Source organism: Leguminivora glycinivorella, chromosome 2 (genome assembly GCF_023078275.1).
Source record: "Leguminivora glycinivorella isolate SPB_JAAS2020 chromosome 2, LegGlyc_1.1, whole genome shotgun sequence".
NCBI lineage: Eukaryota > Metazoa > Arthropoda > Insecta > Lepidoptera > Tortricidae > Leguminivora > Leguminivora glycinivorella.
In genome coordinates this window covers 22,500,151-22,511,691 of record NC_062972.1, presented here as the reverse complement: position 1 = coordinate 22,511,691, position 11,541 = coordinate 22,500,151, and the positions used below count along the sequence as shown (strand labels likewise).

The window sequence follows — 11,541 nt, the reverse complement described above, 5'->3', positions numbered from 1 at the left end:
CAGGCGCCATCTTGGATTTTTCCATTGAAATCCTTCCGACATCCGATATCGGATAGGATAATGTGAAAACGAACTTAAGGTAAATGGCTGTGATTACCTCCTGTAAGTTATGTAAATTAAGTTAGGCTAAAGAATAATTAGGCTAGTTTTAGTAAATATAAATGTGCCTAAATTGTAGGTATAGGCCCAGTGAAGTGCACCTAGTCCTTATGCACATTTTATTTTTGTTTGTCGCCTTGTGACAAAATCGGGCAAACTATTTGATTTACATTTTAATTATAGGGTTTAATTGCCTTATAACAATATGAAATATATGTTCCTTATTTATATCGGAAAGTAAAATAATAAATGTAATTAGCTGTTGATGTTGTTTCAATTTATTTAACCTAAAGTTAAATACACTTTCAAAGATTTACAATAATTATTTTTCACCACACCAACTGGTAGTGGTAAAGATCAATTTTGCTACTCACTTTACTTTTTCCCCTTGTAAAACAATAGTTATTACTTATACAAGGGGGCAAAGTTGTTGTTTAACCGCACGTCACGTGCCAATATTGAAACCCGAGCAAGCGAAAGATTCCAATAGCTACGCTCGCGGTTCAAAAAGTGGAATCTTGAGCGTTGCGAGGGTTTCAAGCTTTCAAGGCACGAAGGTTAAACAAACTTTGCTACCGAGTGAAACGCAAAACTTTTCACCACCTACACGAACAAAATACTGACTATAAAATATCAAACTGAACAAAAGCTAAGTAAATTCTACCAGCCAGCTCAAGGCTTCAGATTAAAAGTTGTATGAAATTACTTTACACTCTTGTGGATAAAATGCAATTTTGCTATCCGTTTTCGAATAACAAAGTAAGGTAAACCTTATCTATTGTGGTCGCATTTTCAAGAGAAATCGTAATAGCGCGATTCTGAAATTTTAGTTTATGATACAGCGCCATCTAACGTGAATTTTGTTAACTTGACACAAATATAACATTTTGGGGTCGTTTTTTCAATAAAAATCTTAATAGCGTGATTCAGCCATTGTTATTCAAGGTACAGCACCATCTAACGTGGAATTCGTATACTAAACACATATTTTTTTAATTTGTGGCCTAACAAGTCCTATATAACAGCCAGTGTTAACACCATACGCAAGTAACTAAAAAGGTTCGAGGAGAGTAGAAGACTTGCTAAAGGCTTCCCACAGACAGTCTTAAAAATTCATAATCTTAAAAAAAAATTGGTTGTCTGTAAAGTCGGTTTACGGACGGTAGTTTAACGTGATAACGTCAAACATTACAGTAGTATAGACAGGGGCGGTCAGAGTATAGCAAAAGGGGCCCGATTCTGGGACTTTTTTCACGTTTTTTTATTTATTTATTTATTAAAAATACACAAAAGTTAACAGTATTTCACCAAAGCACTTATGTGGTAATACAATTATGTACAAGTTAAATTGACATAAATAAAAGCAAACACACTTAAAAGTTAAACTATGGTTATTACATTAATCACCTAAGGAGTGTAGAGTCTATGAACCTTAAGAGTTTTCTGTAAAACACACCAACACTATCAGCAAATATGTCAATATCGTCTGTCTCCAACATGATGCGGTTAAGAGCAGCTCGGGCTCGAGCGGTGCGCCGGCCGCCGCGAACAGGCGCCGCCGCCGCCGCGCCGGCACCGCGCCCGGCATGCCAACCACCACATTCGCTCTTGGCACTTGCAGCCCCATTCTCTCAAGCACGGATGCGTCATCTACTCTATGGTGAAACAGTTGGCGGTAATGCAGCAGCAGTTTCCGTCTGGTTTCTAGAGTTTGAAGACCAACCATTCCTGTTACGAATAGAGATGGATACATAATATGGGTAATATCCGTACAGTCGTTTGTAAATGTGCCTACAGAACTTCCTCTGCACTCTTTCTAGTGATTTTCCAATAACTTTTGGGAATACGGGTGTGAGTAGATAGATAAAAAACCTTTAACACAATTATCAGAAGTGAATACTTACAATCTTTCCTCAAAGCTCTTCGCTCCATCCATTTACCGCAATGATGGCAATGTTTGCCAAAGCAGACCAGATTTGGCTATGAAAAAACATACGTATATATATTATAATCCTTAAAAAATATATGTTTTACTATAATAGAAAGTAATATTGCAAATACTTACAATTTTTGGCATTGTATGACCATTTCAATTTTCAAATAAAACCTTAGACCTATATATAGGGACCCGACATGTTGTTCTATGCCATAGATTTATATATATTAAGCTAGATTGAATTGTTAAGCCAAAAACTTTTACTAGTCTGACAAGAACGCCTTTCTGCACCGGTGATAAAGTTCAATTTAGTATGGCAAAAAAGTGTGAGCTCAGTCCCTATTGTACCATGTTTAGCGGCCCAAATGTCATTGTCAGTGAGTTCCAAAGACAGGGGACAGCGGAATCACATTTTTTGCCATACTAAATTGAACCTTATTACTGAGACAAAAAGGTGACCGTTTTCGCTATTCTGAACTATCGAAAACGGTCCACATGAGAGGGCATTGTTTGGGCTGGTGTCCCTCTCGCACGTGTGGCCAGTGTTAATGAGCCATAATAGTAGTATTTTTATATATATATATTACCTGACTTTATAACTTCTTATATTATTTTAGTGTTATATTCAAACTAGGGTTTCGATATATTTCAAAGAATTGGAAAATAATTACAATGTAATTATTTTGATGCCAATAAATCAAAGATTTGTATAATTAAAAACGACGTTCACTGAATAATGTTGACATTGTCAGTAAGTGCGAGAGGGACACCAGCCCAAATAATGACCTCTCATGTGGACACACTTTTTGACCTAACTACACAATCTAGTTTAATAATTCTAAATCTATGATGAGTTCAGACGGGATATGTTCTGTAAAAAGTCGTATAAATTAAAATAATTAATTTTGTAAAGCTGAGTTTAGACATGCAAGTTATTGCTGCAAGTTTTGAGACAGAAGTATATGCTAGAAAGAGATGCAGATATTTGCCACTCACTCTTACCTATAGTTGCGTCTCAAAACTTGCAGCAATAACTTGCTGGTCTAAACTCAGCTTAACGAGAACAACACACGGGCGCGCCATCTGTCCCAGCTGTGGTGCTTTACTCAGGCCACACGCTATAACCATACCGAGCGCATCGATCAGCCGCTTAGTTCCAACGCGCGCCAATAGATGGCGCTAAAGCTATATTGCGAAACGGGACAATGACGTCATCTTTTTCGTGCATGCTGCCCGTAGTAACGAGTTATTAGCACAGAATTATAATTAAACCAGAATGAGTAGTTAGGCCAAAAAGTGTGTCCACATGAGAGGTTAAAGTTGGGGCTGGTGTCCCTCTCGCACTTATTACCACTATCAAAATCATTTGAATGACGTCATCACTGTCATCATTTAGGGATACCAGTCAATATTCAAAGTTACTACCAAATCTACTAATACCCAATTAAAGGTTTTTAATAATTGCGCAATTTTTTGGTTTTATGGCTTCATAATAATGACTTACCAATTCGTTACAAGGTATTAATACCCTTGCCTAGATATAATACGAAAATAATTTAAGAAGTTTATAAACTTAGTTATCATACAGGTAAAAATACTACTAGAGTCTGGCTAATGAAAGTTGAGCCCGAAAAAACGTGGCAATTTCAAAAAAATTGGAGCTGGCAACACATTGATAACATGGTTTCTTTTTTATTAAATCTAATTAATTTACAGCACTTACTTTACTCATTTTTATGGTGTTATTCATTATTATTTATAGATTTCGCTGTTAACTTTTACCGAAATTCGTTAAAGTGACAGTCACACTGACAGATGACAATCGATGATATGACATCCAGAGTTGCTGTTTTAAAAAAATACTGGGTTCAACTTTCATTAGCCAGACTCTACTATAGTAATTTTTTAACACTGGTCACACGTGCGAGAGGGACACCAGCCCCAACTTTGACCCTCTCATGTGGACACACTTTTGCTAGTCTGTCAAGAACGCCTTTATGCGCAGGTGATAAGGTTCAATTTAGTATGGCAAAAAAAGTGTGAGCTCAGTCCCTATTGTAGATCGATGGTTATTAGACGTTATCACGTCAAAATTGTATGCAATCTGACAGTTCAAACTGACACTGACAGATCTGTCAGTGTCAATTTGCATACAATTTTTTTTTAAGATTATGAATTTTTAAGACTGTCTGTGGGAAGCCAAAGACGATCAGTCTATAAGGCTCCGCGCACACGGGCGACAAAGTTGCTCGGCAACTTTCGTATTTGTATGAAAAGTTGCGTCGCCTCGTGTGCGCACCTTCGTACTAGCCCATAGACCGAGCGACGGAGACAAAACAGTTTTGTCGCCCGTGTGCGCGGAGTCTAACAAACAACCGCACCGCACCGCAATCTTCTATTTTCTTAGGGCCCGCGCACACGGATGCAACAGTTGCACGGCGACATTTTTTGTCTCTGTCGTCACTCCTTAGGCTCCGCACACACGGGCGACAAAACTGTTTTGTCTCCGTCGCTCGGTCTACGACGCAACTTTTCATACAAATACGAAAGTCACCGAGCAACTTTGTCGCCCGTGTGCGCACTGTCTTAGACGCACGACAGAGACAAAAAATGTTGCCGTGCAATGTTGCATCCGTGTGCGCGGAGCGTTAGTAGTCTGTGCGCACCGCACGAAGGTGACTATGAGAAATTTATATTTTTATCTTTTCCGCGCTCTCATTCATGTTTGACCTTTCCTTTCTTTTGTTTGATCTTGGTGCAGTGCGGTAGTCTATGACTGTCTGTGAGCGCTTTTTTAATAGGAATGGAAGGTTATTCAATGTTATAATTTCAGAACGTACCCGATGTCTCTCCCGCGAAAATTTGACATTACATTTGACGTTTTGTGTCAAATCAAAGAATAATATCGTAGGACGCCGTTGTAGTTTGTGGTGAATATTGAAATATAGGCTAATGTATTTAAGAAAAACTATTTCGTGATTAAAAAAATTAATCAACATGAACTTATCGGACAACGAGGCTGTAAGTATAATGTGCAAAATTTAATATTGTCTTTAAATACATAACCAAACAAAGATACTTCATTAACGAAAGTTTGAATGTGCTGATATTAATAAAGCTGTGACTTAGAGCAGTTAGATCACATATTTTTGATTAGAAAGAAGCCTTTAATACTGCTTTATTAAAATGGTCATTATAGTCTTGCGTGATCTTAATAAAAACTAATCACAATTTATTTACTTAGGACGACACATCTAGCGTAGACAGCACATCAAACACAGACAATACTTCAAGAAGTGAGACTCCTACAAACACTCGTGCCAAGAAACGAAGACGCGGTAAAAAGAAAACTGCCACAAAACCTGTGAAACCACCATACAAGTTCAAGTAAGTTAGCAGACGCAAATTATCAAAACACAGGGATTACTACTACCCTACTAAACTCTTTGACCCCTGATACAAATTTAGACCTCTCTCATGGATGTGCATGCATAATTTTGTATTGGAAGAATGGATGACTTGCAATGCAGCTAGAATCAATTCAGCTATAATCAAAACTTAGCCTTGAAGACATTTATTAACTCAAAAGAAATAATCACATTTCGCTAAATGAGTAAAGGTATTTTACAATTGTAGTGAGCGCCTACATGCATAGGTACATATGTATGTTAAAATAAATAATTAAACAAAGTTATTACTTAAATAAAACTAACTACTTATTCTACCAAACAATAGAATATTTCTCAAACTTTACTGGTATAAATAAAATAAAATAGCTTTTTATTTCTTGCTTTAAAAATTTAAAATTTAACAATTTATATAGTTTCTATATTTTCCTTTTTAATATCTTGCAAGAACCCCTGTCTTCGCAGGTGAAGGCCTCCTCCAGAGTTTTCCATTGGTCTATCTTGGGCTATCATCCAATTTTTGCCGGCTATACTTTTTATTTCGTCTTCCCATCTAGTAACAGGTTTACCTCTGCCCCGTTTTCCTAGTGGCCCTTTCCATGACGTCACATTTTTAGTCCAGCGCTGGTCCGGTATTCGTGAAACATGTCCCGCCCACTTCCACTTTAAGGCCTTTGTTAAGTTTACTGGTAACTATGCTTTAATTTTGTATCTAACAGTTGTAGTGCCAAAGAAGACCACGGTCAACCACTATTTGGTTGCCAATTCAACCACCACTTGGGAGAGGATGAGCCGCAGGTTTTTGCAGTGGTGGGCAGCAACAGAGTCTCCATATACGAGTGTCCGGAGGCTGGGGGATTTAAACTGCTTCAGTGCTATGCAGATCCAGATGTAAGTAACAATGTGCTTTTGCATATGTAAGAAACAAGTTAGCGTTTTTTATCACATACAAAATGAATAATGCAAATGCCGGAAATGAAATCAATTGATAAGTGGTAATACAACCAACAGGACATACAACAACAACAATACAACCAAGCTCCCCATTTTCAATTCAAGACTAACCCACCTAATTGGTTTTTGGCCATGAATGTGTTAAAATTGATAGAAAGATGTAATATGACCAGATGAATAAGTAATTTTTTTTTCATAAAAAAAATTTACTATTAGTGATCAAATTGCCACACTTTGACATGATAACTTGCTTCTATTTCATATTTATTTTTCTTCTGGCTAAATATTATTGTTGACCCAGGAGGCATTAGTCTGATACTAATAAATATTGTAAATACTTCAGGTGGACGAAACATTCTACACATGTGCTTGGTCTTACGAAGAGGAAACAGGGTTACCACTGCTGGCAGTGGCGGGGTCGCGCGGCGTCGTACGTGTCTTCAAGCCCTCCACGCACACATGCATAAAGCATTATATTGGCCATGGACATGCCATCAATGAGGTCAAGTTCCACCCGAAGGACCCTAACCTGCTACTTTCTGCTAGCAAGGTTTGTATTTTAGGTACTCCAAACTAAATGATTAATGGTTCCATAACAAGATCTGTTTGGTCATCAAGATAAATATTATTTTAAGAAGAGCCTTAACCACTTACTGATATGAGATATTTTATGGTGGTATTTAAGTCTATGTAAAACCACCAGAATGGTGGCATTTACTCAAGTTGGACTTAAGGACACACAGTAGGCGTATCCAGTCCAGTCCGCAGCCGAAGATTACATAGAGACCTAGAGCTATTATTTCAGCTTATTTTTTAGCAACCCAGCCATTAAATGAGGAGCATCTTTTCAAAAAGGCTTATTTTTGTATGGTCTTCATAAAGAAATAAACCTTTAGTAAAACACTCCTCAGCATAATACCTTATGTTGTCAGGACCACGCCCTCAGACTATGGAACATCATGACTGACGTATGCATCGCGATCTTCGGCGGCGTGGAAGGCCATCGCGACGAGGTCCTCAGCGCAGACTTCGACCTGAAGGGCGAACGGATCATGTCTTGCGGCATGGACCACTCGCTCAAGCTCTGGCGCCTTGACAAACCGTCCATGCATGAGGCTATCAAGCAGAGCTACTCCTTTAACCCGCATCGTGCCCTCAGACCATTCAATTCACTGAAAGAACACTTTCCCGATTTCTCAACTAGGGACATACACAGAAATTATGTGGATTGCGTCAGATGGATGGGTGATCTGATTTTGTCAAAGGTAATATTTATTTAAATAGGTTTTTGGTAGGCAGTTTTACCCGAGTTGCAACCAAATCCCTGATATCCTTGTGATCAACAATAAACTCATGTGGGATAGATGGGTTCAGCCACATTGAGTCTGTCGTTTTTTCGATAGCTGTGTCAAATTAGTGTACATTTATGTTTTTACACACACACACACACACACTATTCATGCTAATCATATTGTACAGTCATGCGAGAACGCGATAATCTGCTGGAAGCCCGGCCGCCTGGAGGACGCCGAGCCACGGCCAGGCGACAGCTCAGTCACGCTTGTGCATCGCTTCGACTACAAGGAGTGCGAGATCTGGTTTATACGCTTTGCAGTAGACTACAGCCAACGGGTAAGCTACCAACCTTGTTGCCAAGATAATAACTGTGTGACTACAGGATTCTCAAGTCAGCGTTACTGACCCTGACTGTGATGTCGGACGTTATGTGCGATTACTTCTTCTGTGTCCTTCTAACACAATCTAGACTGCTAAATATTGCTTAGAAACACACATATAACGAAGTTCCTCATACAGTCGCTCTTATCCTGAGCAAAACATTTCTTTTCTTATCCCATATGTCTAGTAATATATGTATGGTGTCTTTAGGTGATTGCACTCGGAAACCAGTGTGGAAAGACCATGGTGTGGGAGCTCGGCAACGTGGCAGGCGGGTCGCGAGTGGCGCAATTACAACACCCGCGGTGCGTGGCCGCCGTGCGACAGGTGAGAAAATTTCCTATTGCATGCGCGTCTCTCGCATAGAATGTGCCAAATTTAAAAGGTTACTTATTGTCTGTTGTTCGTAAGGTGATCTTATCAACTACCGCAGTGTGCAGGCTTTTCATTGAAACATCACAAATAATAGCGCTCGAAATGGTAATTCATTAGAAAGTAATTGCAGACGTGTAGCGAACATGACCTCTCAAAAATTAACCAAAATTAGTTGTGACACCACCAATTTTGTGGGTGTTCTTTACATTACATGCCTCTGATCAAGTTGTTATAATGCATTTTTATTCACAGGTAACGTTATCACGCAACGGCAAAGTGTTGCTGGCTTGTTGCGACGACGGGACCATTTGGCGTTGGGATCGCGTCAACAACACCAATAACTGAGCGGTTTGTTCTTCGCGACCGAGCGCGATCCCGACTGCATCAGCTGAGCTGATCTTAAGATTTCTCGAAATTCTGTTGACATTGTTGCTAAAGACTTTGACATTTTGTGATACAATAAAATTGGACTTTGTTAGTCAAACTGTATTTTATTACACAGCGTGATTCAAATAATTTAAGAAATGAAATGGTAAAATAGTTGGGGGTTATTATCCCAAGAAGTCTTGATAGCACGATTCAGAATTTTTACTACACGAATCAGCGCCACCTGGCATGTTATAGGTAAACTAAACATGAACCACATATAGGGTCATTATCACCGAAAAATCTCGATAGCGCGATTCAGGATTTTTCTACACTGAACAGTGACATCTAGCGGTCGCTTTGAGTACTAGAAGAAAACAAACGGACGTGTGTTTACCATAACGGCCGCTGTACACATGTGGCCAACGGTTCGACCAACCCTTGGTGGAACCCCTTGGCCAAGTGTGTAGAGGGCTACTTGGCCGTATGTTGGCAGTTGGCGCTAGCGCTGGCCGGCCAACCGACTGGTATCGGTTTTTTGTCCACACATCAAAGGATCTTGGCGCCAATGGCCATCTGCGTTCACACGTTGGCGCCTCATTCAGTTTGTCGTCAGCCGTCAGAGAGGACTGTAGTGAAAGTTTTACGAAAATAATAAGATTATCTAAACCAATAATAGTGTTGATTTTAGGAAATACAATACCCTTGCAAATGTTTAATGTATTTCCTAAAAAAGATAAATGTGCTTATCAGAATATTCAAAAAATTGTTAATATTTCAGATAATTTAATTTTATCACGAGGTTATTATAAAATTTTGCTGACAACGTGAATGACCTAAAATTATCTAGCCTTTTCCATTCTACGTCCATCTTTTATGAAGGGCCAATGCCAAGTGGTTGGTGGACCAATGTGTAAACAGCGACTCTTATCTTGGCCAAGGGGTTCCACCAAGGGTTGGTCGAACCGTTGGCCACATGTGTACAGCGGCCATAAGGCTTTAATGAGGAGGCACACTGACATTTTATCCCGCCAGGCGGCGCCTGTGTAAGTGTCTAGGCATGTCACTGTTATTCATATGTGTGAGAGAGAAAAAACATATCTTCTCGCTCTCGCGTATGGACTAATAGGGTGGCGCCATCTGTCATAACCTTTGAGTGTGCCTCCTCATATATGCATCCATATGGCCGCTGTACACATATGGCCAACGGTTCCACCAACCCCCTTGGCCAAGCGTGTAGAGGGCTACTTGGCCGTAAGTTGGCAGTTGGCGCTTGCGCTTGCCGGCCAACCGATTGGTGTCGGTTTTTTGTCCACACATCAAAGGATCTTGGCGCCAATAGCCAACTGCGTTTACACGTTGGCGCTTCATTCAGTTGGTCGTCAGCCGTCAGAGAGGACAGTAGTGAAATATTTACGAAAATAATAAGTTTATCTATGTCAATAATAGTGTAGATTTTAGGAAATAAAATAACCTTGCAAATGTTTAATGTATTTCCTAAAAAAGATAAATGTTCTTATCATAATATTCAAAAAATTGTTAATATTTCAAATATTTTAATTTTACTACGGGGTTATTATTTTTTAATCAAATTTTTCTGTCAACGTCTATGACCTAGAATTTCCTAGACTTTTCCATTCCACGTCCATCTTTCATGAAGAGCCAATGCCAAGTGATTGGTTCGCCAATGTGTAAACAGCGGCTCTTATCTTGGCCAAGGGGTTTCACAAAGGGTTGGTGGAACCGTTGGCCATATGTGTACAGCGGCCAATAGAAAAGGCTCATGGCAATTCATAGTCATCAGTTGAATATCAGGAGACAGGTGCCACTATAAAAATAAAACCACACAGTTCTATGACAAATTTTATTTAATGACTATCAAATCCTAGATTTAACTAAATGAATCACAGGGGCCAAGGTGTTATCTCGTGTCCGCTACTCGTTATATAATAACATGTTGCTTCTACTATCGTGTCCTAGTACATAAATCACTTTCATCTAAACTAACACCGATTTAACGTTTTCTTTTCTACTTAAGACATAACTTTCTCGTTGCGGTACCTACGGCTCTTTTCGGGGAGTGAAAAAAAGTGGTCATTTTCAGTCAAAAATCAAGATTCATTTAGTGTCATTTGTAACATAAAATTGTATTGGCATATTTCATTACAACTCAGTGCGTTGACAACCGCAGTTTTTAATGTGAATTTCATAAGCTGAATAATTGAATATGCGTACATGGCGAAAATAAAATAACCTGGTAACAGCATTTTTTCTTCGCACCCCGCGAATGCCGGTCCCGTGTCTACTTAACTTTTTAATTCACGACAGTGTAATTGATTTTAGTCATTTCAATTTAATTCAGTCTTTAATCATTATTTTAATCAAACTAACAATAAAGACTGTTGTTAAAAACAATAACCAATGTGCATTTCTTTAAATTCATTGCATACAAATGTACCTACTTAAATTACAAATTCTATTTCGAATAACGGTTTGTCTGAATACAAATATTCGAGTTGGATTTGGCTGCGCATATTTTAATAACACTTAACGGAAAAGCTTCTAATCTAAATGTTTAACTGATTAACATCAATCGTGGCTTTCCATCGCCAAAGAGTCCTTTTGCCTCAAGTTCAATGACAATGACAAGTTCTGATAAACATTTCCATTGTTGCACATGTGCATAAGGTTTCTGTGATGGAAAGTCACAATACATAATGAACCAAA

General features: G+C 38.9%; 1 protein-coding gene across 1 annotated transcript; it reads left to right on the top strand.

Moving 5' to 3' along the window:
• Positions 1-4,922: 4,922 nt before the first annotated feature.
• LOC125240073 (polycomb protein EED-like) lies at positions 4,923-8,932 on the top strand. The gene is made up of 8 exons (XM_048147921.1): positions 4,923-5,056; positions 5,280-5,422; positions 6,162-6,333; positions 6,740-6,946; positions 7,329-7,661; positions 7,876-8,028; positions 8,284-8,400; positions 8,701-8,932. Exons 1-8 carry the CDS (start codon positions 5,033-5,035, stop codon positions 8,791-8,793), a joined length of 1,242 nt encoding a protein of 413 aa, XP_048003878.1. The 5' UTR covers positions 4,923-5,032; the 3' UTR covers positions 8,794-8,932.
• Positions 8,933-11,541: the final 2,609 nt, after the last annotated feature.